This window comes from Oryzias latipes, chromosome 1 (assembly GCF_053564925.1).
Source record: "Oryzias latipes strain Hd-rR chromosome 1, Olatipes_Hd-rR_3.1".
In the NCBI taxonomy this organism is placed as follows: domain Eukaryota; kingdom Metazoa; phylum Chordata; class Actinopteri; order Beloniformes; family Adrianichthyidae; genus Oryzias; species Oryzias latipes.
Window position 1 is genome coordinate 210,994 of NC_136237.1, and position 26,799 is coordinate 237,792.

General features: G+C 42.2%; 2 protein-coding genes and 1 long non-coding RNA gene across 5 annotated transcripts; all 3 read left to right on the forward strand.

Moving 5' to 3' along the window:
• Positions 1-1,426: 1,426 nt before the first annotated feature.
• Positions 1,427-2,827, forward strand: spink4 (serine peptidase inhibitor, Kazal type 4). The gene is made up of 4 exons (XM_004084389.5): positions 1,427-1,580; positions 1,934-1,965; positions 2,095-2,204; positions 2,663-2,827. Exons 1-4 carry the CDS (start codon positions 1,529-1,531, stop codon positions 2,706-2,708), a joined length of 240 nt encoding a protein of 79 aa, XP_004084437.1. The 5' UTR covers positions 1,427-1,528; the 3' UTR covers positions 2,709-2,827.
• A 2,074-nt stretch (positions 2,828-4,901) lies between these two features.
• stra6l (STRA6-like) lies at positions 4,902-12,898 on the forward strand. 2 transcript variants are annotated; one of them, XM_023961065.2, is made up of 18 exons: positions 4,902-5,188; positions 5,444-5,516; positions 6,066-6,166; positions 6,395-6,525; positions 6,610-6,730; positions 6,840-6,885; positions 7,198-7,323; positions 7,544-7,617; positions 7,739-7,847; positions 7,928-8,081; positions 8,301-8,376; positions 8,490-8,571; positions 9,191-9,239; positions 9,402-9,519; positions 9,609-9,728; positions 10,084-10,247; positions 12,002-12,145; positions 12,244-12,898. In XM_023961065.2, exons 1-18 carry the CDS (start codon positions 5,166-5,168, stop codon positions 12,456-12,458), a joined length of 1,926 nt encoding a protein of 641 aa, XP_023816833.1. In that variant the 5' UTR covers positions 4,902-5,165; the 3' UTR covers positions 12,459-12,898. The 2 variants fall into 2 exon arrangements, with proteins under 2 accessions (XP_023816833.1, XP_023816838.1); XM_023961070.2 differs by lacking the exons at positions 4,902-5,188; positions 5,444-5,516; positions 6,066-6,166; positions 6,395-6,525; positions 6,610-6,730 and having other exon boundaries at positions 6,842-6,952.
• A 2,358-nt stretch (positions 12,899-15,256) lies between these two features.
• On the forward strand, positions 15,257-19,621 carry LOC101156226 (uncharacterized). Of its 2 annotated transcripts, none has more exons than XR_002289362.3 (5): positions 15,257-16,873; positions 17,035-17,184; positions 17,584-17,717; positions 18,556-18,681; positions 18,971-19,621. It is a non-coding gene; the product is annotated as an uncharacterized LOC101156226 (long non-coding RNA). The 2 variants fall into 2 exon arrangements; XR_013654861.1 differs by lacking the exon at positions 15,257-16,873 and adding an exon at positions 17,395-17,426 and having other exon boundaries at positions 18,971-19,111.
• The last annotated feature ends 7,178 nt before the right edge of the window (positions 19,622-26,799 follow it).

Consider the following 26,799-nt stretch of genomic DNA (forward strand, 5'->3'; position numbering starts at 1 on the left):
TAATTGCAGGACTAAGCAATGCCCTGGATTTGAAAGGCCAATCGGGCACCATGCTCCCTAAGAAATTATGTCACCCATTACCCAAAGCAAATTAAAAACTTAATATGAACATTTTACAAAGACTGTTTATGAATCCACTCGATTCAATTCAATTTCATTTATTCAGCCCAATATTACAACAATAGTTGTCTCAATGGGCTTCATACTGTTAATTTTGTAATAAACATGAAATCATAAAGAACACGGAATCATAAAATTCAATTGGTAATGGATAAACTAAACTAAACAGATTAAACTAAACTGGACGTCCCTGCCCTTAGACCCCCCTTCTCAGCAAGGAAAAATGTTTTCCGGAAAAAAAGAAGAAACCTCAGGGGTGTCCACACTTTTGGACAGAATTAACTTATCTAACCCTACAACTACATATTTAAATAGACAAGCAGATGGACTTCATCCAGATGAAGTTGGGGGTGGCTGGGGGCGCCAGACAAGCCAGAGGGGAGGGGGGGCACAGCCAGGTTTAGGAGCAGGAGCTGAGAGGAGGAACGCGGTCAGGTACAGGAGCAGAGACAAACCAACTAGAATCTCACCCAGGGAAAAGATGGATAATACATTAATCACACTGCAACAAACAGAGGCATGGAGAACTGAATAGTGACTAACTGATAAAGAATAGAGGAGAGGAAAAGTAGATGAGAGTGGAGGACATAACCCCAGTGCACCATACTTTCCCAGCTTCTGGTTAGGGTTGAACTCAAGGCTTCAGCTCAGGGTTAGGCTTTATAAAAAGGGAGGGGGATTGCTATTTATAAAGAACATTTAAATACATGTTTTTCATACGTGAAAATCATTTAAATGCAATGCTTTGTGGTCTATATTCACCAATCTAGTGACCACCAGTCCACACAAGCTTTTCCCAGAGACCTAGGGGAAAATTCAAAAGCTCTGAATTATGGAATTGTAGATTCTGACACCCCCATAAAATGGCAAACGCTCTATATAGTCCCTTAAGTAATGAGGAGTAAAAGTAAAGAAGTAGCTTCTACTATATTTTATGTGTACAAAGTAAAAGTACAGTATTAAGCATATTTTCATCGTTGAAAACAAACAAAACAAAAACAGGGAAAATATAAATCAGTACTAAAGTCAGATCTTGATGTGCAACAAGATGTGCGAATTGTAGCATTATTCATGATTCACCATGATTCAGGATTAATTATTCAATTTGTCTCATGACTGAACTGTTTATCCTCATTTTTTGTTTACCAGTGGTTGTGTGCTCAAAAAAAGGACATTTTTATTTATCAAGGGAAGTTCTAATCTCCAGATTAAACACAATATTTGAGTCGTTATCTTTGTGTGGGTGTAATGTGTGCAGATGAGGCGTTTTCAAACTTTACCGAATGACGTCACTTTTCATCTGGTGTGTTCTCACATGCGTACGGCCACAAACACAGTTCACTGATAGATAAAAGCAGAGTCACTCTCACCAACAGCTGCCATTGTGAGTCTCTCATTCACCAACATCATGACGGGAAAAGCTGTTCTCTTCGGACTTCTGCTGCTTTATGTCACTGCAGGTGAGAAGGAAAAGGATCCTTCTGTTTTCTTCCTGAAAGGTTTTTCTTCTTTATACCTCTCTGACTTTAAAACCAACTTTTTGGGATTTTAGCACCACTACAAAACTGAATTCTACAAGCTAACCTGAGAAAAAAATCTTAAAGAGGTGTATAAATGTCATTTCCGTGTGAGCTGGTTAATGATCAGGTGCAAAGCTAAATTCAGTTTTATCAGTTTTATGGGGCGCAGTTTCTCTGCCTTATCTCTTTTTATTCACTTTTCTTTTCCATCGGCTTCAGTTGTTTTCCACGCTCTGTGTTCGTGTATTGATGATTTCCCTTTCTGTAAGTTTCATTCTTCTGCTTTTTTCCAGATGCAGCAGGCAGACCTGACCTCATGAGAAAGGTAAAAATTATTTCCCCTAAAGCTTGTGAAGTCACATATATAACATTATTTTTTGTGTGGATATATTATGTTATAAAAGTCTATGGAAAATTATGATTGTAGCAGACCTAACTTGTGAGTTTCTGGTAGCCGTCTTGTCCTAAGACGCAGATCGCGGCGTGTCCCATGAACTTTGCCCCTGTGTGTGGCAGTGATGGAAACACTTATGCCAATGAGTGTACCCTCTGTGCACAGAGCCGGTAAGCCCCCACAGCTGTCTCCCACCCACATTACGGTTCCTTTACAAACCAAAGCAAGGTCCTCAGGGTCCACCAGCTTGTATGTTTCAGAAACATTTGCAGATGTCGCCCTCTAGTGGTGGAATTAGTAAACGCTGCTTTCTTGCATCAATGTTGACCAAAATCCAGTGAATTAAAAATAACAGTTCAACATGCAATCAGTAGAGAAAGATGATGTTTTCAGTCCTTTTCTGAAATATATCGAGTGCATCAACATTAAAGCATATCAAAGAAACCATGCAAATGCAATAGCTTCTAAAAGAGCAGGTTTTTCAAAGGTCATCTTTGTTATTGTTTCTGTTTTTATTTATTTTCTCCCCAAATCCAAAATGATGGTTATTTTTTTACCACAAAGTCACAACTAACACAAATCTGACAACATGAGTCACTACTGTGTTGTGTTACAAATTTGTCCACAGAAAAATCAAGATGGAAATTCTGATTGCAAAGGAGGAAAGCTGCTGATCTGCTGAGACTGAGATGTCATACCCAGGAGGCCAATCAGAGGCACAAAACCCCTAAAAGTACCATCAAATGTTTCTGATCTTTGTCCCTGTTTCCAAAAATAAATTTTGAATCAATAATTTGTCCTTTTATTTAGAAATGTAGCTTGATTTGCATCTTTAAATGTTCTTAATCCGGTATTTGGAAATTGAAGAGACAAAATGTAAATTAGAAGGGCAAATAATCTTATACAGAAACTTTTAAATAAATGGTAACGTGCATTAACCCAAACGTAGCATTTTTTAAAATCTTCTTTTGCAAAGTTTAATCATGAAGGCAATCAAACTGTCATCAGTTTCTCAGAACTGAGGTCACAGTGGGTGGTGTAGTGGTTGTAGATGAAAATCCTGAAGATATTGGAGACATCTGGACAGAAGGACAGCTGGAGGCCACACAGGGACAAGCTGAGCACAGAAAGAATAGATAACTTACATGACTTTTGTTTTATTTAATTCGGAATCTGAAAGATGTTTTATTTTGAAAAATAACCCGATTCTCTGTAACATCCGTCTATGTCACTCTCGACGCAGGCCAAGGCGCTCTTCTTTGTCATGTGATAGATTACTGCTAAAATAAAACTCAGGAAGTAGCAAAATGAGTAAAAAACAAATGTCTTTGGAAAGTTTCTTTGCCAAGGGGAAAAGCCCAGCCAGGAGACAGAAGGAGAGCCTTTGACTTCCAAAAAAAAGAAAGCTACATTAATTGGCAGCACTTCTTTTTTGCACCATGAGTGTGGGAAGGGGAGAAGATGATGACACCTGTGCCATGTACGAAGTTGTGCATGTCAAAATAAAAGCTCGGAGTTCTTCTTGCCACGTATCTGTTCCTCCTTCAGCATAGCGTTGCTATAATAGTTCTCCGCCGACTTCAATTTTTTTTTTTTTTTTTTAACTTGTCCTGTCCAACAGCTGGGCAGGCAGATGAGAGCTGAGGGCCTCTTGTGTTGGACATATTTTACTTTAACAAGAGGGGTTATTAATCTTCAGACAAACCAAAGGTGTGACTGAACAAACCCCTTTTGTAATTGAGGCCAAACTTTATTCATTTCAACCATGATTGAAAATCGTTGGTGTTGGACCGGACGGAAAAGGAAAGAAGGGAAGTAGAGGGAGGGATGTCAGAGGGGGGAGGGGGGGTGATAGTGAGAGGGGGGGGGGGGGGGTAAGACCATGAAGCAGCATAGAGCAGACAGGTTAACTGGTTGTTTATCGTTACGGTACAGTTCAAATGTAGTACAAAAAGGGCGGGGCCTGTTCACACACACTCAAATATTATCAACACACCTGCTAGCTGCAAGAAATGTTCACATGTCAACATGTACACAAAACAGATAGTGTTCACACACGCATACGTATGCCTTTAAACCAACTAGTGTGAAATATTTCAGTCATTCAATCATGCAAACTATAAGTGCAAAGGTGAGCTAACACCTGTGCTCAGGTGAGTGTTTATGTTCTTCTAAAATGGATGGTGGAATGTGAAAAGAAGGAGGAGGAGCGCCCAGCCACCCCTACACCCAGACCCCCGCCGCAGCAGCAGCGGCAGCCTGAATTCCCCCAACGCCACACGGGAACAGGCAGGGAACAACCGCCCCCCGGGCGACCAAGACCGCCGACTTCTTAAAGACCGGTTCGTGATAACTTCGTGTGATGTCATACCGTGGCATTAAAAAGTTTGGGGACCACTGCTTTAGAAGACATCTGCAGTCAGAACCAAGCAGGAGGCGTCATCTACATGAACTTCTCTGCAGATTTTGGGTAGAGATTCCCGAGGGGAAATAAAATCCCTAAGAATATGAGGGACATTTAGACACAAATTTAAAATGATTTTGGTCAACCAACCTGACACTGTGGTGATTGGCAAACAGCTGAGGAAGGTCGCAGTGACTGATGCAGGAATCCCAAAGAAAAGAAACATCAGAACCAAGAGAAGCAACAGAAATGCCAGGGGCTAACAGATGAGCTGGCAAAAATGAGGGAAGGCAAACGTCCCCCCCCCCGCTGTGGTTCAAGTTCTCCAGTTTTTTTTTAGCCCCTTCAGGTATTGATCCTCTATAGAAACTCAAACGGTGAAGTTCCTGAGAGAGCTGAACGCACCGGGTCAATCTTTAACGGACTGTCTCAGTAGATGAGCTCATTGTTTACACACTTAATACTGTTTAACACAGTGGACGCATGTGTGTGTCTTTGTGTGTAGCAGTGTGTGTGCATGGGGGGTGGGGGTGGGGTTTTCTCAAAATCTAGGACCTTCTCAACAAAAATGGTTGTTAGAAAAACAGGCATAGTTCAATCTGAGTTCAAAGGTCACATTGGTCACGTGGATGAAACCAGGAAAAAGAGAAGTGGTTTAATTCCACGTTGACTTCCGAAGCAGCAGCAGCTAAAGATTTCTCAACTTCAACGAGCTGACGTCTGAAAGATGATAAACTCAGAAGAAAATGTGTAAGTAACGACTGGACATGAGCTTATAACAGCCTTGAGGAAACCTGATTTATCAAATGTGTCATTTAACTACTGAATTTGTGTTGTTAAATCAGACTCATTTATGGAACCAGTGTTTTTATTACACTGTGATCCATTCCGGTGCTTCTGGATCTTAGGCAGTCTGGGATTCATTTATACTTGTTTAGAACTTTCATGCTGCAGTTGTGTATTTTTAAAATCACATTATGTGACAAAACATCTGTATTTTTGCAGACACTCCACATCTGAGGGATGTCAAAACAAAATCTCTATGGATCTATTCCTGCACTTTTCACTCATACCAGCCGTGAGTTTATCGTTCATTTCAATGAAGTCATAGATCAGACTGACCCTCCATTCACATAAAATCAGAGTCATCTAAGTTGTTTTTCCAGATAAAACTACTTGTTTATTAGTATATGACATGTATGTATGTTCACATTTTTAAGGCTTACATTTGCACTGTTCATATCCTGGACACTAAGACAAGCTTGCTATGGAAAAAAGACAGAACTGAATGTTTTCTGTAGCCATTGTAATAAAATCTTGAGATGTATTAAGTGTGATAGAAAATTTTTTCGAAGAAAAATGTCTGGGTTTTCATTAAAAGGTGAAAGCTCACAGTAAGTCATAAACCTGTGGGAGTAAACCTAATTGTGTTTGTGCTGATAACTGCGTCATAAATGATAAAGAAACAGTTAAATTTGGGTCATGAACTTTACACGGCGTTCTAGAAATCTTTGGCACACTGCAAAACGATTGAATTAGTGATAAATTGCAGAAAAAACTGCAAAACAGAAAAAAAGTTACATCAGGGGTTTGCTTGCATTCTATGTACCACAAATGTGTAAACCAGGTGCTGCTTACGGGAGTGCTATCATTTCTCCAAAGAAGAGCCCGGAGGCTCATCATTGACAGCAGACTGCCGTTTTTAGAAGGACGTTTTGGTATAGTAGTGTAAGTAATCATCTCTATAATTTAAATAATATATCAGCAGGTCTATCATGTGAACATGTCTGAAATTGTCTCACAACTTGATTTTTTTTTAACTTAAGTATCTCTTTAAAATACTTTAAAGACTTTCATTCAGACTTTACTAAACCACATAAAACTGAAATGTGCCAAAAGCAATTTGTTTGTTTTGTTTTCATGAGGTTTGTGGTATTTTATCATTACCAAAACCAGGCCTTTGGATTCCATCAGCAGTTTCAGTAATCGTTGGTCATATGGCTTTGCGTTTGGTGCCGTGTCAACCACTGTCCTGCTGCTTTTCTCTGAAAACTACGTCCCGTTCACCGTCCCACCTTGGGCCAAAGGTATATATTTACCTGTTATTTGTACATCAGCATCCTTTAAACGCGACAAGGACCTGATGCAACCTTCTCTGCTTTTCACTTTAGCTATTGTGTACCTGGTTGGAGCTTTAGAAGTGGGCCTGGTGTATTTCCCTTTTTTTGCATGTCTGTCAACACCATGCAGACTGGCAGGATCAATTTTGGGCATTCTCTATTCTTTGACCTGGTAAACATTCTGAAGTTAAATAAAAGTGAAAAAATATTTGGACATGTTGTTAATACAACATGAAAAGGAAAGGGACAGTTGCAATATTTCCAGTCTCTGCTCCTTCTAGGATCATCGTAACAGTTTGGGATGCGGCCACATGTCCAAGCGGGGAGGTGAGGCCCAAGTCTACTACATCCATCATAATCTCTGATAATGGTGCCAGGAGGACCAAAATTCAAGGTGTAGTAGAGGGAAAGTCACAGAGATGTCAGATGAATTAGTACCATAGAAGGGTAGAGTATCCAAAAACAATTGCCTTCTTTAACAGTTGATTTAATGAGAACTAGGGTTAGGGTTAGGGTTAATGCCACCAGACTAAACTAGTAAAATCAGCATTAAATAAGACTGTACAAACCAAGCCAAATAGAATTTTTGCATGCAAATTGTAATCATGAAAAAATGTCAATGACTTTGTCACTTTAAAGATCTTTGGAAAATACCAGAAAGTCATTTCTCAATGGCCTCGCATCCTCTCCCTCATCTTCCTCCTGGGACGCTTCATTTATATGCTGGTTAAAGATGCCCGCATACGTTTACAGCTGGAACAGGAGGTCTGTATGACTAACACGTTGATATTTTTGTCACATATTATTTTATGAGCTTCCCATTATACACATTTTCTACATATATTTCATTTAATTTTTAGGCCTTTGCTAATATTTTTATCTTTTATCCCATTTCTTTATGTTTGCTTACTTGCATGTAATAAATGAGTTTTGCTACCTAAAAGCATAGAAGTAACAAACAAACTCTTTTTTCTTATGTGCGGAGGACTCTGGAGAACTGGTTGAGCATCACCAAGCGCTTCATGTCAAGAGGCTGCTGAGCAGAGCATCAGACCAAAGGTCAGTTCATAGATGCTCAGACACACTTTGAATCGATGCTGCTGCTTTGGAAAGATGGCAGTGCAGTTCAAGTTTTGCTGTGTTGGCTAAAGTTAACCAACAATTTCCTTCTGTATTGCAGTAAACCCCTCAGCTGGTTCCAGAGAAACGTGTATGAGTGGGACCCCTTTTTTAAATTTCCTAATAGGATCATTGGCACTCTCATCATCTCCCTGATAGGCTTGTACATGGTGAGCATCAACAGGATTTCTAAATCCGAATGGTTGTCTGTCCCTGTGCATTGAGTGTTGTGTTCATTTTGTCATTTCAGATGACACTAGCAGACTACAGTCTCAGCGATGTTGTTTTTGACAGATTAGACAACTGGAAGAACACACTGAAACACGTGACCACTTCATGTAACCAGACCGAAGCTCTGGGACTAATGATTCCACAGCTGGAAGAATTCATTTATGTGGCCAGGAGTAAGTTGTTCTGCTTTACTGTTAGTGCAGTTTTTTTCTGCAAGAATAACACCTTCTTCCAAGTGTAAGATAAAAACGGACAGATGCTTCTTTCTTTTTAGGAATGAGAAAAATGTCCTATGTCATAGCAAACATGGAAAGCTAGGCAGAAGGAAATTAGCACATGTATTTATGAGGAAAATAAATGAACACAGCTCTTGATTTGTTTGTCTCCTGAAGAGTCATGGCTTGCCACCACAGTTTTTGCAAGTGTCAACTCAGTCGCCTATGTTTTCCACATTATGGTTTGTTACAGGTACGCAATGAAACACATATCTACACTTTTGGAGAACTTAGTATTTAGTCAATTTGCTGTTTTTTTCTTTCCTGTTGGACTTCCCTCATAAAATGCCTTTAATGTCCCTTCAGGAAACACATGAAGAGACTGTGGAAGGGACAGAAGGGTTTTCTTCCTGAAAGGTTTCACAAACCCCGCTCTGCTGTTAGTGTGGTAAGTAAAAACAAGGTAGAGAGGAAGGCAGCATTGGCATGAAAGCTAATTCATTCATTTGATCTTTTATAGCTTCTCACATTGTATACACGGTATCAACAGGCTGTTGATGAGCATTGGTCTGATAAAAATGTGAAATGTTATGTTTCTGTTTAACCAAGCATTGTGGTAACTTGCTTGGGGTTAAAGTGGGCAATCAGTCCAGGCACACGTTGAACTTTAATCAGTCAGTTTAACCCTTGTGCTATCTTAGATGACCCCCCCCCCCTTACATTGACGTGTTATCCCTACCAGGTTGATAAAGGTGGAAAGATTTCATGTAATCCATGGACAACAGTGAAGATCACAAATCTTTGAAGAAAAAAGGTTCAGAGCACTGTCTAGTGGGTCTAGATGACCCACCTCCCAACGTTAAAATGCCTAGGATAGCACAAGAGTTAATGAGAGAAAAACCTCTGATCATTCCATTGTGGCTGTGTGATATTTTTGAAAGTATGTGGCCAAAACTGTGAGGAAGTTATTCACTGTACCTGACAAGTAGAAGTTTAGACAAACACGGCTGAAATGATGATGCCCATGGATGAAATGTTCCAATTACTATTTCAAATGATTTTCACAGGCTTCCATCGCTCGGTACTCAGGATGGCAAATAGCTTTCACACTGTGGGGTGAGGTTTTACACAGATGTAAAGGACAGAAGCACACTTCATACGTGTTTCAAGAAGTGCTGCAAAGAGTTTTTAGCATAAAAAAGAACATTTCATTATAACAGTCTTATGTCATTTTAAAGTTTTATATTCTATCTTTTCTCTTTTAATTATCTCCTGTAGGCTACCTTATCGTCCACTTTATCCACTTCCTGTTCGCTCTTCTGTTTGCCTATCTACTGGTTCTTCCCATAAAACATGGAAACGTACTAAACATGCTGTCAAGCCTGGGGATCATACTGTAAGGTGGCTTTCTTTGTGGATGCTTGAAGGTCAAATAACTGACAGAGTACTCAATTGATTTCTGCTTTTCTTTTGTTTGTTTTTCAGCCTAACCATTGGGCTGGTGACAGCTTTGATCGTTCTTCAGATAGTTCTTGTGCAGGTCTTCTTCCTTCAGGATAAAATGTCTCCCACAGATAAAGAAAAACCTCTGGCTCTCAACAACAGGTATTTGGATAAAATTCTGAAAGAGACATTACATAAGGGAACCTTTTCGTTTTTAACATTAAAATGTGAGATGAGTGTTGATGCAAAGCAAAAAGTATGCAAAAAATGTCTGACAGTTAATTGGAAATACAGCATTGCTGAGCTGCTTAACAGTAAACAATTACTTCAACAGCTTTATGGAACAAACAAAATATAACCAACAACATCCCCTTCCATTAGCATTCGACTACCCTATAGCATAATTCTAAACAGTAGCAAAGCTTTGTAAATGAGAAACCAGAAGAGGACAGAAATGACTTGATTAAGTTCATGTTGTTGAAAAGAAAAACAAACAAATGTTTCTTTTTCTTTTTAGGAGGGCGTTCCACTGCTTCAATTACTTCTTCTTTTTCTACAATGTTGTGATGGGAATTAGCATCTGCATCGTGAGGCTGATGTTCAGTATCATTGCTGGAACATGGCTGGTGTCCCGCATTGATCGTACAATAATGCAGAGAGGATATGAAAAAATGGATGCTGGTGAGCCTAAATTCTGCCCAGAATAAATGCATAGATTACAGTAACACCCAGCCCAGGTTTTAGAAATGACTACAGTGGTGCATTTTAATATAAACTATACATTTATTGTTGGGGGGTTTATTGCTGAAAGGGTTTGTGAGGGTTCAATTGCAAACAAAACGAGCCATCACTTGTTTTGTAACACAAGAATTATTTCCTTTGTTAACCCTGGTTGATATAGTCCTGTCTATATTTTTTTCTAGGGAGTTTATGTTTGAATGAATAGCAGTGGTCGCTTTAACTACATTAGCAGGAGACACTAACCCAGGGGTGCTCACACTTTTTTGGCCTGTGAGCTACTTTTGAATCGACAATGTCTTGAAGATCTACCTATAAAATATGTGTGTGTATGTGTGTGTATATATATATATATATATATATATATATATATATATATATATGTATATATGTATATATATAAAATACTATTAGTGAATGTTTGTTGGTTATGTTTATTTGTTACATGTTTATTTGAACATTGTTGTTTGTGTACTGATGATTAAAAACTACACAGTAAGATTACACAGAGATACTTTAGTATTAACAGATGAGGCGTTTTATTACAAAGAGAGAAAGCAGCGACTATCGTATGTCATGCTCTGTTGTAAACCATGCAGTAGGGGGAGTGTGGCATTTTAAAGACGCTGCTGGCTCCGGACGAAGCACGTGCCACGTAAAAAACAGCTTCCTTAATCAGCTCGTATTTATCGGGCGAGAACTGCAGAGCTGATAGCAGGAGGACACATGCGGGGCGGCTTCAATAAACACTCCGGTTGTCCGGAGTGATCCTCTGCCGGGGATTTGATGTGCCGCGGGGCAGAAAGAGACTTTCTGATGACAGAGAGTTTGCGCTCAGTGAATATAACCCTTGTGCTATCCTAAGCACTTTACCATTGGGAGTTGGGTCATCTAGACCCACTAGACAGTGCTCTGAACCTTTTTTCTTCAATGATTTGTGATCTTCACTGGTGTCCATGGATTACATGAAATCTTTCCACCTTTATCCACCTTTGTCATGGTATGGAGAACACGTCAAAGTAAGGGTGGGGTCATCTAAGATAGCGCAAGGGTCAAACACGCGTCTGCAGTGACGTATGTGTCAGAGGATGTCCGATTGGCCAATCTGCATGTCAATCAAGTCCTGTACCTTTCGATGAGGATTTTGATTGGCTGGTGGATTTTAAGAAGCATTTTTTATTTTTATTTTTTTTTATATTTTTTGGCCCGCGATCTACCCTCTTGTCCTTGAAAATCGACCGGTCGATCGCGATCGACGTAATGAGCAACCCCGCTCTTCCTCTAACCGCTAACCCCAACCCTTTAAAGCAGAAGAGACTCCTTACGTTCAATGGACTCTATTGACACTTCTAAAATTCAACTCAAAACCCTATTTTATAACCAAACTTTCCAGCCTGCCCGACTGCATTTGATAATTTTATGTTTTATTAACTATGCTGTAATTTATGTGTTTTTATCCTTTTGTGAAGCTCTTTTTGACTTCTGTCCCCTCAACCCGGTCCTGGATAAGTGAAAGAAGATGGATGGATGGCTGGATGCATCATCCACATACAATTTCAAACAAGTGCTATTGGGAATGAAGTAGAATAACAGCACTGGGGCTTAATCATTTTTTGTAGATGTTTTTCCTGGCCAGCGGGGTTGTTTTAATATCATAATGCATGGCTTCTTTTCATTCACTGACCTGCACCTCTCAGGCTACAGCACATGGATTGGGATGATCTTTGCTGACCATTACCACAACAACCCAGTCATGGTGTGTTTTTGTCAGCTCCTGGTGTCCAACACGCTGGAGAGACAAAGTGCAACAACGTACTTGTCTTTCAGCAATGCTACTTCAGGTTGGTGTTTCTGCAGACCACAATTGTCTTCGCTTGTCTTCAGCCTATCTGGCCATGCTTCTGCTTCTCCCTGTTTACTGGCACTTTGAATTTTTCAGCTGCTCATGCCAACAGTCGAGCTCGGAGGCGCTGGACATTGCTTTATACTTTACAGAAGAACCCACATCTGATCCTCTTCAGAAAACATCACATCTCCTCATCTCCTCAGCCAGAGACAGTGGCACGGGCATGGGTCATGGCATCTCAGGCACACAGCCGCAATCCTTCACAGGCACTACCAGAGATCATAATTACACCAGAGGAAAACTGTTAAACACACTCAGTTTGACACAGTGTTCAAATGTTTGTTTCCATCCTATCCTATCCCCAGCCAGTAAAGGGCAAAGGCGGGGTACTCCCTGGATGGCTGTCCAGACAATTGCAGGGCTGTCTGGATTTACTCTCCATTAAATTCTCTCATTAAATATTCAGAAAAATGTGCAAAGTTCAGTCAAAATGGCACCCAACTTGCAGGTCCTGAGGCAGGATGTGAGGCTGTTTATCATGTTTTACTGTTTTTGTACTGTTGGCCCTGTAGTTAGTTTGTGACATGAACTACAATAGAAAGTCTTTTAAAAGCTGAATAAATGTTTCCCCTTTTTTTTTTTAAGAAACTTGAGGCTGCTTTATAAAAATTTTTTTTAAAATATAATGATTGACTTCTTGCATGTAAAGCTGATAAATGATGGAATATTAAAATATTGCAATGACTAAGCTCATACATCAATGTGGCTGGCAAACAAGCGATGAGCTGCCAATTACCTGGCTGCGTCAGAGAGCTACTCGTGCCCCTCCTGTCAGCGTTCAGATCCCAACTATTTGAACACACACACAAATAGTCAAGCATGGAGGTTACTTCTGCCCATGGCTTTACACCCAAGACTCCCCACTTCCCATGAGTCTTAGGGGCTAAAGGCGGGGCTAACCCCCAGGCCAGTTGTAGCCTCTCTGAGCAGTTCCTTTACGTGAGTGTCAGTCAGAACGGACCGATGCCTTGATTTCACGTGTTTCAAGGTAATAAACAGGGTTCGACCCTCGTAGCAGTTACAATACACGGGTATTTTTCCGTTCTCCAAAACGTAACAGGCCTTCTTTCAAAAGAGATTTAAGCTCAATCATCTCTGGTTCGCTCGCTGACTCATCAGTGAAAAGCGGGGATCTCAGGCAGTCAGACCTCGGCATTAAAGGGTCGATGAGAAAAGTGATTTGCGGTCATTTCTGCTGCAGGTCCTCAACCCGCAAAGTAAAGTTTCCGTCCAGCGAGCAGTATCACGTTCTGCACTTTATTTATTTGGATTGCAGCTTTCTGAGGCTGCAGGAAGTGATTTGCCATTCCGTTCAGTTAAAAAAATAAGAATCTTCCCATTCTTCCAAAAACATCCTGTGTTCATCTTTAAACTCTGAATTTCGCCATTTAGACCATGACGGTAACAGTCTGCACGCACTTTCCCTTTCCATGCTTTCTCCAGTTCTTCTCAGAGTCCCTGGTATTTCTCCAGTTTCTCATGTTCCTTCTTCCTTATGTTCCCATCACTTGGCACTGCCATATCCACCACAACGGCTTTCCTCTGTTCTTTATCCACCACTACAATGTCTGGTTGGTTCTCCATTACCATCCTATCAGTCTGGATCAGGAAGTCCCACAGGATCTTTGCCCTCTCATTCTCTAACACCTTTACAGGTGTTTCCCATTTTGACCTTGTGGCTTCCAGTCCATATTCTGCACACATGTTCCTGTTTATTATTCCAGCCACTTGATTGTGCCGCTCCATGTATGCTTTCCCTGCCAGCATCTTACACCCTGCAGTTATGTGCTGGATTGTTTCAGGCGCCTCTTTGCACAGCCCACACCGTGGTCTTGTCTGGTGTGGTAGATTTGAGCCTCCATCGCTCTGGTGCTTAGGGCTTGTCCCTGAGCTGAGTGTCGTGTCTTTACATCTTGTCGTTTTTTTAAAAATTTCCAAAGTCATCAGAAAAGTCCTTTGTATGGCCGGTAAATTGTTTTACTGTACTACCACAGATCGAAAAAATATGTTTATTAAAGCCGGCGCTTGTGTTAGCCATGACAAACTAAAATAAACTTCATTGATAGTCCTGCAGAAAGAGGGGGGTGGGGCATGCGTAAAACAGTTTCACGTTTCCGAAGTGACTCTTGCCAATTGTTTTAAGTTATTTAGAGCACTGTTTTCAACCTTTTTGAGCCAAGGCACACTTTATCCTTGACAAAAATCCTGAGGCACACCAGCATCCATAAATTAAAAAAGGAGAACCTCTATAGTCTATGTAGCAGCCCCTCTTTGGTCATAAAACGAGACGCTTCGAGCTTCAACAGGTGCGTACTTTATTGGTCCTTGTCACAACCATCCAAAGCACCACGTGTACTCATGCACCGTGAAAACTAAAGAAAAATACAATAAAGAAATTAAAGTTTTACTTATAACAAATTTCACAAAATTAGCTTCACAAAATTAGCATAACAAGCACCAACACGTTGTCCACCAATTAAAGGACCTTCGAAACATATTTCCATATATTAAAATAAACAATTTCAGATTACTGACGGGGCTGATGCTGTAGTATGAAGAAAAATGAGAAATCTGTCGCTTTGAGATTTCTTCCATGCGTGTTTGTATGTCGGGAGAATGACCAGAAAATACGAACGGAATAAAATTAAGAGGTTTTATTTCCCTAACAAAGAGCTCTAAACAAGAATAAAACAGATCGATCTGGGTGTCCAAAATCAAGGCCTGCAATACGTAAGAGGTTACATTCCAAATCACATGCAGCTTGTCTGGACACAAAGCTTTTTCCAAAGCATGGCTCTTTTAAACATGTGGTCAGAGTCCCTCCTCCTGAAGCATGAGGGCCGCTGAATCTCCGCCTCTGGTCGCTAGAGATTGGCTGACAGAGGAGCCCGCCTACTTCCTTCAGTCCATCACAGCATCTGGTGTCTGCTGCCAGTATCTATGTGGTCCTCAGCATGCGGCCGGAACTTCCCAGCATGCATTCAGTAGATCATAAAGCTTTTGTTCTCCACACGTGAGCGGACGCCTGGAGTTGTTCCCGCAGCTACACTGTCAGAAAAAAGGGTACGGTTGGGGTACGTTTGTGAACACTTAGGGTACAAATGGTGAATTTGTACCCTAAATGAGTCATAATTACACCTTATGGTACTCATATGTACCATTTAAGGATAAAAAAGGTACAAATATGTTTCCAACCATCAGAGGGCCCATATTTGGACCCTTTATTCCACAAACAAAGGTACAATCACTTGTGTGACAAAAGTAGTAATTCAAAGTGCATGAAACGTCACCCAAAATCATTTAATACGTTGTTGGTTATTTGGAAAAGATGCACAAAATAACAAAATATATTTAAGATACCACACATCTTTTATGACTAGTTCTGAACAGTACACAAGCACATTATATTGTATTGATTGTGCAGAGCATCAAGATAATAACTTTTAAACATGTATTAGTGTGAGCCTGTTTTTTTTTTACTTATATAAGAGCTGTTTTAAATTTTGCCTTTGATTTAGAGCAAAAGCACAATGTAGACAAAATTATTTGATGTTTTTAACCTTATATGGTGTATTTTAACTTGGCTTAAGTTCAATTTAAATTTCTAGTCTTTGAGCTGTTAATTTAAGTTATTTTTTTTCTAATCATACATTCTCATAAAAAAGTAAATTTCTGTTACTACGTTACATTAAGTGTACATATTAGTACCTTTTAGCTTTTGTACCTACACAGGAAAAATGAGAGAGTACTTTTTTCGGAGTTACCATCAGTAATTTTTATTTAAGTAGGTTTAAAAACGTAGAGGAAATATGTTGGAGTTAACCAGCGAGACCACGCCCACTCTACTTTCTTAAGTTTCCTTTCTTCCGCCATTTTGTTATCCCGCAGCGGCCGGAGGAAGATAGAGGCTGTGACTGAGGTAAGTCTGCTAACTGCTCAAAAATAAGTTGGAAACTTGTTTTAAGCGGGTTCGGTTATTTTATCTGTAAGGAATAACTTTTTTGTAGTGGAATGCTGCTGTTCCACCGTGTATGTGCCTGTGAGGAGATTGCAAACTACGAGCGGGAGTTTGCTAGCAACGGTTAGCCTCAGCCGTTTGAAGTTCAGCTAAATGCAGCCATTAAATAAATTAAGCTGTTGTTTTTATTGGTGTTGTACCGCGTTCCATTAAATACATTGAAATATATACATTTTTTCTCTAGATAATTCTGTCGCCGTTTACCGATGTACGCTGGCGTTGATGCACCGGTTGTTGTTGCCTACCCCCCCCCCCCTTTTTTTTTCTGTCTTTCTGTCTTTCTTAGTATGGAAGCCAGCTACTTTTGAAACGACCAGCTCCATAATTCCTACTGATATTTATCAGGTCCGTCGAATTCAATGCGTTAATCATTTTAATCTGTAATGTGTAGGAGTCCATAAACGTTTTATTTTTTTTACACCGCAGTATGGCGGTCCTTCCCATTTATATGTCAGCCTGCCTTAGCTGCTGTGCGCGCGCAGCCACCATTTCTCGAATGCAAGACAGTGACAGAGACTGTTTAGGTTGTCATGATCGCTCATTGTTGGTCAAGCGAAGTTTACATTGTGCTTTTGATCATTCTCCTGCAGAGATTATTTTTTTTAAATGGAGGTCCGTGATTCCAGATACTCGTCACGGAATGCGGTGAGTGGAAACATCACAATTTCCAGCATTTTTCTTTACAGGAATCGGTCAACTTTGTGGATAAACTGTCAGCTGTGATGCAAACAGATTTTTTTAATTGCTTTTTAATTTAAAGATAATTTCTGTGCTGTATTGTAAACATAATTTTGCTGTGTTCACAGCTGCCAAAAAGTTCAACATCCCAACCTTGGACTTGAAAGTGTTTGATGACTCAAAGACAGAAGTTGATGAGCAGGTTTTTGATCTCCTGTTGAAAAACCCAAACCTTGGTGTGTTGGAGATTTGTCTGGCCGAAGATACAAATCCAGAAGGTGAAGTTTTTATTTTAAATTTTAATTTATCTATTTTGTTTTGAATGGTTTTGGGTAAATTCCCCTTTGATGCCTGAATTTACTTCCAAGGGAAAAAACCTGTGTTTTTCCTTTCAAGTACATGCTAAATTAAGAACATTTTTGAGCTGAAGAGTTTTGATTGTATATTTGCATCAATAGGAGTCTAAGGGTTAATGATTTATTTGACAGGATAGTGTGGGGAACAAAACACGGGCAAATAAGTGAGTTTTTTATCCTATTGTTGTCTTAGACAAGATATTAAATCTGCTAAACCGTTAAGTCGGTCAGTATTTAAAAATCTTTGTTTTTACTTTTTTTGTTTTTGCTATCATACTAATTTAAATATTACAGTAACTGAAAGCTTTAATACTTCGACAGATCAGCCGAGTTGTCCTGCAAAGAGCTGCAATACCAGTTCAAGTGGAGATACTGAAGTGGACTCAGATGACACAATAATATTACAACACAGTCCTACAACAAGACGAAGAGTTGAAGACACCTCTCTTGCCAAAGTAAGTAAATAATCTATTCACAAAGTCATTTCAAGCGTTCAAAGTCATGCTGTCTTTCCAATTCAGTTTAGTTGTCAAACAGTGCAGTAAGGCAGATCATCCAAACTAGTTTAAAGTTTTCTAGGGAAACAGCAGATTGCACAACAAAGCTCTGCATAATTAACAAGATATTGACTATACGGGCGACAGTGGCTCAGGTCGTGAGCGGGTCGTCCAATGACCGAAGGGTTGGCGGTTCGATCCCCGCTCCCACCAGCCAAAAAATGTCGTGTCCTTGGGCAAGACACTTCACCCTCCTTGCCTCCAGTGTGGCTCCACTGGTGTGTGAATGTGCATGAATGATCCCGGTGATGGTCAGAGAGGCCGTAGGCGCGAAATGGCAGCCACGCCTCTGTCAGTCTGCCCCAGGGCAGCTGTGGCTACAACAGTAGCTTACCATCACCAAGTATGAATGAGGAGTGAATGAATAATGGACACAATGTAAGCGCTTTGAGTGTCTGGAAAAGCACAGATAAATCCAATCCATTATTATTATACAAAGACAGACATTGATTATGCAGTTATTGAGGGGGAAAAATGTTTTCTGGGACATGGTTTCTGCAGTTCAATTGGAATTCACCTTCAAGTTCTTGACAGGACTGTTATTCCAGAGTTAAAAGGCCTTAATTTCCCATCATGATGGGCATGTTTAAAAGAACACGTTTAAAACTGCACATCTGATTATTCACTCAAATTGCGATGAATCAGGAACAGACAAAATAAATGCAGTTTGAGGAAGGTCTCTATTGTTGTTGTATTTTTTTATTATTAATATGGACTTTTAAATTTGATCCAATAGGTGGTTGCTGTCATTGGTGAGGATGCATCATCCGTTGAAGGTCATCTGAATGTCCTGCATATCCAGTACAGCAAGGTGCGAGAGGATATACTAAAGAAGTACCCTTTCTTGAAGACAACCTCAGGGGTCAGTGAGATTTTAAATCAGTTCTCAGCTTAAAATACATTTTGAATGTCAATATGAGCTGAGACATCTGCTAAAATGATCATTAACAGCTTTAACTCTATTGTAAAAACATTTCTAATTTTCTAAACTTATATATAAATAAAGTCATTCAAGCCAAGTAATATTTAAACAATGAGATCACTAAAGGGAAATGGCAATGAAAGAGGCAACAAAGAATATTAGAATGTTTTATGTCTTTTGTTTGTTTTGAACTGAATGATTAATTTTCTAATTTTTTTTCAATTTTCAGTTGTTTGATGATGTTGACCGAATGCATCCATCACCTGTCAGTTTAAGCCAGCGCTTCAAGGACAGCGTTTACCAGTATTGTGCCAAAGGTGCTTGAGCTTGTTCAAAGAAAAGCTCCATTAGCCAAAGTCTCCAAAGAAGCAAGAGAAGAGATGCTTGCAGAGGATCTACTAGGTTGACATAAAACCTAATCCTTGGTAATCTTTAGTGTGTTTTATAGTTCTTCTTTTTAGAATTCGTATCAATATTAACTTATCACATTTATGCATTTTATTATTTAAATTATGCATTTAAACTTGGTTATAAGTTTAATTTTTTATTGTCTATTTTTAGAAAATGTAGAATGCAGTAGAAAGATGTACTTAAAATGAGGTCTAGTGCTTCTTTTGTTAATGTCACAAGTTTTATTTCATGGTTTAAAAATGGTAACTGAAGTGCTATGTGCTGTTTACAATTGATCAAATGTTAAGGTTATAGTTACAATGAATGCAATGTGAACTGAAGGAAAAATATAGATTTTTCATTATTGTAAAATTGCTAATAATTGTAAATATATGCATCCTGTTGTGACACTGTGGAGCTTAAAACATTCATACTGTGAATTGTCAGGATTGTAATTGTTTTGAATGTTTAATAAATGTGATAAACAGTATACTGGTCTTTTAATGTGCTTTATCTGGTACAAATTTGCCATCAAAGGGTACAAAAGGCTTGTCACTGGGGCAGTACCCTTAAAAGAACAAATTTGTACCTTTTTTAAAGGTACATTATGGTACCATAGCACTATAAGGTACAATTTAGTCCACAGAGGTACATATTTGCCTTTGAAAGGTACATACTGAAAGGGTACAGATACGCACCTATATGAAAGGGTACAACATTTGTACCCTTGAGGGTACTGCCCCAGTGACAAGCCATTGTACCTCTAAAGGTACAAATTTTGCACATTTTTTCTGACAGTGTACAGTCCCAGAGATAGTTAATTTATGGCCCATGTCAGACCTACAACCAAATGGCCTTAGAAGATCAAAGACCGTTTCTTCCCCTGATGGGGGAATGAGATTGGAGCTGCATTTGAAACTTCTCACATATGCAACTTAAGGAAGCAACTTCAGAGTTAAAAGGATGTTAAAGCACACACTTCAGCAAATGACTTATCTTCAATGTAATAAAAATTTAAGACTGACAACCCTAATGAAATTACCAAAAATATAAATTCCTTCAAGTATCCCGAGACTCGACGAGACCGGTGTGGCAACTCATCTTGGCGGTGCGTAAGTAGCAGAACAAACATTTCTGTATTATATCTTTTTACCGCCATATCAAATTAGTTGTAAAACTAACATCTGTGAAAGTTGAATAAGCCTTTTGACAGCCTGGAGGACCTGGAGAATTATATAGACGGCTGCTACAATACCTTCGTTATGGGGAAGACCAAAACCACCACTCCTTCCTCCAAACGCGTCCGACCAGAAAATTCTCCCGGAGCTGCCTCTTCTCCAGGCAGTGGAATCAGTGACGCTTTAGATTTCATCGATAAAAAGCTGTCCAGCCTTGATTGCCGCTTGAATCTGTTGGAGATCCTCCATAGAGAGTTCCAAGGCCTGCGAGAGTCTCTGGAGTTCAGCCAGCAGCAGGTGCGGGAGCTTGCAGCGGAGAATCAGACCCTCAGAGAAACTGTCAAGACCCTGAGCAGTGACACCGCTCGTCTTTCTGAGGAAAACCGCTCAATCAAAGAAACCCTCCTGGATCTTCAGTCGAGGAGTATGAGGGACAACTTGGTGATCTCGGGGATTCCAGAGGAGGCAGGAGAAGACCCGGAGGCCACGGTGAAGTACTTCATGGAGGCCCACCTGAAGCTCCCCAAGGAGGAGGTGCAGAAGATCGCGTTCCAGAGGGTGCACCAGCTCGGAGGAAGAAGGTCCGACAACCAGCGTCCGAGACCTATTGTAGCCAAGTTTGACCAATATAAGCAGAAGGAGCTGAAGGGCAGAAGAGCTGCGGCCGGGAGCTGAAGGGGACACACTTCAGCAAAAATGACCAGTTTCCAGTTGAGATTCTGCGGCGGCGAAAGATCCCTTTTCCTCTGAGGAAAAAACACATTGCCAACGGGTCCAGAGCCGTGGTTTCCGTGGACAAATTGTTCGTGGATGGAAGGCTCTTCCGAGACCCGGAGATTACCCCCTGGCTTTGCTGAAGATCTGACATCCGTGTTGCACTGAAAACAGCGGCTAAACGTGTTGAATGAATGAAACCGGCTCATCAATCATCCCACCTCCATCTCGTTGAAGCAGTTTAATTTTTCTCCCCTCTCATGTTTTTGTTGTTTTTCTTGTTGAGTTTGTTTCTGTTTTTCTTTACCTCTTTCTTCTTTTTAGTTTCCCCCTCTCTCCCCCCTCCTCATATGTAAATTAACCAAAGGCAACACGTCCCCCGGTAAGTTGGTTTTTATTTATGCACGGAACGGGCATGCGCGCGCATACAAGCGCGCACACGGGCACGCACACTCGAACCAGCTCACACTCACGGACATCCCGCAAACACCTCACATAAGCCTACATAGGACACACGTAACATGCAGCCCACACAGTCAGGAAACGCTCACGCACACAAATGCACAGTATCTCTTCGTCGATCAGCGGGCATGCACACACGGACCGGCACACGCTCTCTTTAGCCTTTACTTGGCTCTGGGCCAAAAAGATTGAAAGTGTTATCTCACCTGATTGATCTTAAAGCAGATATAGCCTTACTGCAGGAGACCTACTTATGTAAACCATCTCATCAGCTCCTCTGCTGCTCACAATTTCCAGTCATATATTCTTCTAGTTATAACTCCAAACAAAGAGGGGTTGCTGTTTTAATTAAAAAAAAACAATACATTTACTCATAAGGATACAGTTACTGACCCAGAAGGTAGATTTGTAAATATCAATATATCTATTCAGAATAAGGACTATTGCACAGCCAGTATAAATGGCCCGAATGTTTTTTTTTTTTTGTTTTTTTTTTTTTTTACCTTGTCCTGTCCAACAGCTGGGCAAACAGAGGAGAGCTGAGGGCCTCTTGTGTTGGACATATTTTACTTTAACAAGAGGGGTTATTAATCTTCAGACAAACCAAAGGTATGTCTGAATAAACCCCTTTTGTAATTGAGGCCAAACTTTATTAATTTCAAACATGTTTGAAGATCTTTGGTGTTGGACCGGACGGAAAAGGAAAGAGGGGAAGAAGAGAGAGGGACGTTACAGAGAGGGGGGGAAGGAGGGTGATAGTAGGAGGGGAAGGGGGATAAGACCATGAAGCAGCATAAAGCAACAAGTTTACTGGTTGTTAATCACCATGGTAAGGCTCAAATGCAGTACAAAAAGGGCGGAGCCTGTCCACACACACACCCAAGTGTCAAACACACCTGCTAGCTGCAAAAATGTCCATCTGTCGACATGTACACAAAACAGATAGTGCTCACACGCATACTTATGCCTTAAAACCAACTAGTGTGAAACATTTCAGTCATTCAGTCACGCAAACCGCCAGTGCAAAGGTGAGCCAACACCCGTGCTCAGGTGAGTGCTCATGTTCTTCTAAAATGGATTGTGGAATGTGTAAAGAAGGAGGGAGAGCGCCCAGCCATCCCCACCCCAAGACCCCCACCGCAGCAGCACCGGCAGCCGGAATCCCCCCCACGCCACACGGAAACCGGCAGGGAACAACCGCCGCCCGGGCGACCAAGCCCGCCACCCAGGGCAGGGCCATCAGGACCGCCGCAAGGGCCCCAGAGCCAGAGAGCAGGGAGGCACGGAGGGAAAGAGAGGGCCGCCCCAGCCCAACCAGGAGAACAGCCCCCCCGCCGCGCCGGGAGAACCCAACGCAGGGCCCCACCGGAGAGGGACGCCCACAGACGAGCACCCCACCACCACCCAGGAGTTCTGGGCATCCCCCCGCCCCAACCCCAGGTACGAGCCAGGACCCCCCAAGGGAGACCCGCTCCGCACTCCAGGCAGCCATCCGCCCGGCCCACGGTTGGTCCAGGGAGGAGCAAGGCAGGGGCCCGCCGCCCCCGCCCAGGAGGGGGGAGCCCCGGGGAAAAAAGAGGGCCCACAAGGGGTGTTGTAAATATGGCCCGACCAGGCTCGGCCACAGTTGGAAATTTGGCGGGGCCCAGCACTCAGGAGCAAGGACCAGAACCCACCCCCCAGGTACACCAACACCCCCGGCTCAGATGTAATGTGACCCCCCCACCGCGCGGAGAGAGCACCGCCGGGCCCAGGAAGCCGGCACCCCGGGGACACGGCCACCGTTGCAAAGGGGCCCGTACCCCCCACCAGGGAAGAAGCAGGGGACAGATGGTCCTAGGTCCCACCTTCCTTGCAAAATGTGTGTGCGTGTATGTGTGTTTAAGAGGGTGTGGTTGTGCATGTGTGTGTGTTTATGTTGGGATGTATATATTGAGGGGGGAGGGGTGTGTGTACTAAGGGGGGGTGCAGTTAAAATTGGCGGGTAGGGCACTAAGGGGACATCTCCTGATTACTCACAGTGTTGTCCCCTCACCCTCCCCACCAAGGGGCCCTAAATGTCTAAGGTGCGGTTAAAATTGGCGGGTAGGGTGCCAGGAGGACATCTGCTGCTTGCTGGCAGTGATGTCCAAGCACCCCCCCTACCAAGGGCCCTACATGTCTAAGGTGCAAATAAAACCGAAAGAGGGGGGGCCCACTCCATACGGCAACCATAGGAGGGGGGGCCACTGCCTAGTAGACCCCCCCCCCAAGGCTCATCGCAGGCTAAGCCCCCCACCCCCTCACCCTATTATGAGGTTATATGAGGAAGGGGGTAGGTTGGGGACAGCTGGTAGACTGTCCCCCGGTGGTCAAACAGCTGTCCCCCGCCACCCCCCCCCCCCCCCCAGCAAGGGGGCCAGGCCCACCCAGCCCAGGGGCCCCACCCCAGGAGGCGCCGACACCCCAGGCCCAGCACCACCCACCCCACACAGAGGGAGAGGAGCCAGAAAGCGCCGGCCCCCCCCGGAGCAAGCCCAGGCCCCCACCCCCAAACGCCGGCCCTAGAAGAGCTCTGGTCAGGCCTCGACGGGACCGAGGCAGCCAACCGGCCGGGGAAACTGCCGATGGCCTCAGCGGAGACCCCGACCCGTCAACCCCCCCTGCCCCGTACCAATAGTGCCCCCCCCCTCCCCCAGAATGCCCCCCCACAGGACAAGGCCGACAATACCCCCCACCCCACCCCACCCCAGACCCCGCAGCCGAAGCTGATGACACCCAGAGCGCCCGGGGGCCCCAAGAGGGTTGTCCCGTCCCGCCCCAGAGCCAGGGAAGGGCTGATCCCAGCCCCAGGCGTAGATGGGAAGCCCATCCAGCGCCGCTGGGCCCCCTCCCCCGAGCAGCACCCCCCGCCAACCCCCCCCAGCACAGGCAAAGGGACCACCCCCCCAAGCCAAGCCAGAACACCACCCCACCCCCCCACCACGCACCCCCACACCCAAGCCCAGAGGACCACGCAGCGCCCCAGCCCGCCCCACCCCGGCGCCGGACCCGACCCCCCGACCAACGGAGCCCCCACCACCCCCCGCCAGGCATCGGAGGCCCCGGCCCCCACCCCGGCCCACGGCAGAAGGGCAAGGAGCAGCGACGACCAGGCCCCCCCATCCCCTAAGTCACGGAGTCAGCTATGGGAGACCAGAGAGACCGAATTCTTTCAAAGTTACTTGAACCTTGGGCTGACATTTTTTCCAAGCTGATCTGATCAAGCAGCAGATTTCTGTGTTGACTTATATTTATATTTTTCTTGCTTTTCCAATTTATTAAAATAGTTTTTTTAGCAATGCAAAGAGATATGAAAATGATAGAGCCTAATCCTCCTTCTACATCGATGGCACTCATGTCACCAAGCACACAAAGTGACGGTGAAGCTGTGATTGAAACCTTAAGCCAGACTGATAAATCGGCACATACCTGCTGCCAGAGAGCCTGGACAGGCGTGCAGAACCACAGTGCATGCATGTAATTGTCGGGTAGATTACTGTCACAGTGCTGACAAATGTCTGAGTTGCTGAGACCCATCTTGAACATCCTCTGTCCAGTGTAGTAAATTCTGTGAAGGGTTTTAAAATGGATTAGCTGCAGATTTGGACTTTTTGTCAGTTTAAAGGTGTTTAGACAAAGTTCTGACCAAAAGCTTTCATCTGTGCTGATGCTCAAATCCGCATCCCATTTTGTTGTCGGAAGTGAAATGTTATTATCTAAATTACATAAAAGTTTGTATATTTTGGAGAGAGTTTTATTCATTGAGAAATTGATCAGAGTGGTAACTACATGTGGTAGCTTTAAATCGTTGTCTCTGTATTTAAATTTTTTAGTAATACTTGATTTAAGTTGCTGATATTCCAAGAAGTTATTTATTCCATGTTTGTCTTGAAGTTCCTGGGGAGTTATGAATCTTCTATCAATAATTATATGCTCTAGATGTTTTATGCCCCCTGCTTGCCAAGCTGGGAAGTGGATAATTTTTTTGTTTATGAGGATGTCTGGGTTGTTCCAGATGGGTGTCATTTTGCACGGTTGAATTGATGATTTTGATATTTTGAGAAATTCCCACCAGGCTGTTAAAGTGGCGTTTATATTAATACTTTTGAAACAATCCTGTTTTTTAACTGTTTGGCTAATAAATGGAAGATCTGACAGGTTGATCTTTCCACATAACGCCTGTTCCAAGTCTAACCATGAGTTGGTTTCTGGATTAATTTTTAACCATTTTAAGATGTATTGTAATCTATTTGCAAGAAAGTATTTGTGGAAATTAGGTAATTCTAATCCTCCACAGCTTTTTGCAGATTTTAAAGTTTTTAGACTAATTCTTGCAGGTTTATAGTTCCATAAAAAGCTTGAGATGGATGAGTCTAATGTTTTGAACCATTTTAGTGGCGGTTGTGTGGGGATCATTGAAAAGAGATAATTAACTTTGGGTAAGATTTTCATTTTAACCGTGGCTACCTTGCCCATAAGGGACAGAGGCAGGTTGGTCCAGCGTGTTAGATCGTCCTGTATGTTTTTCAGTAATGGGGTGTAGTTTAGCTGCACCAGTTCTGATAGTTTGGGGGAAAAATTGATACCTAGATATTTCCTGATTTAACTGGTATTGTGAGTCTTAGCTCCGCATTATTGTTCAGTGGTAATAAAACAGACTTATTCCAATTAATGGAATAGTCTGATATAGAGGAGAATTCATTAATGATTGTTGGCGTTTCATTTACAGAATGTAAATTACTTAAAAACAGTAATATGTCATCTGCATAGAGACTAATTTTATGATGGCTGTGTTTGGTTTTAATTCCTTTAATGCTCTCATTCTGTCTTATTGCTGCAGCTAGAGGCTCAATAAATATAGCAAAAAGAGAAGGAGAGAGTGGGCAACCCTGTCTGGTTCCTCTTCCAAGAAAAAACCTGTTGGAAGTCTGTTTATTAGTTCTAACTGATGCATTGGGGTTGTGATATAATATTTTGATCCATTTGATGAATGCTTCTCCAAAACCAAACTTATGGAGGGCGGCAATAATGAACTTCCAGTTTACTCTGTCAAAAGCTTTTTCAGCATCCAGTGATAGTATGGTCATTTCCTGGTTGTTAATGGTGGCCAAGTCTATTATATTAACAAGTCTTCGGAGATTGTCATCCGAGTGTCTGCCTTTGATAAATCCAGTTTGGTCGAAGTGAATTATGTGAGGAGTGATTTTTTCTATTCTCTGTGCTAGTGCTTTGCAGATAATTTTTACGTCTGCATTGATTAGAGAAATAGGGCGATAGCTTGAAGGACTATTGG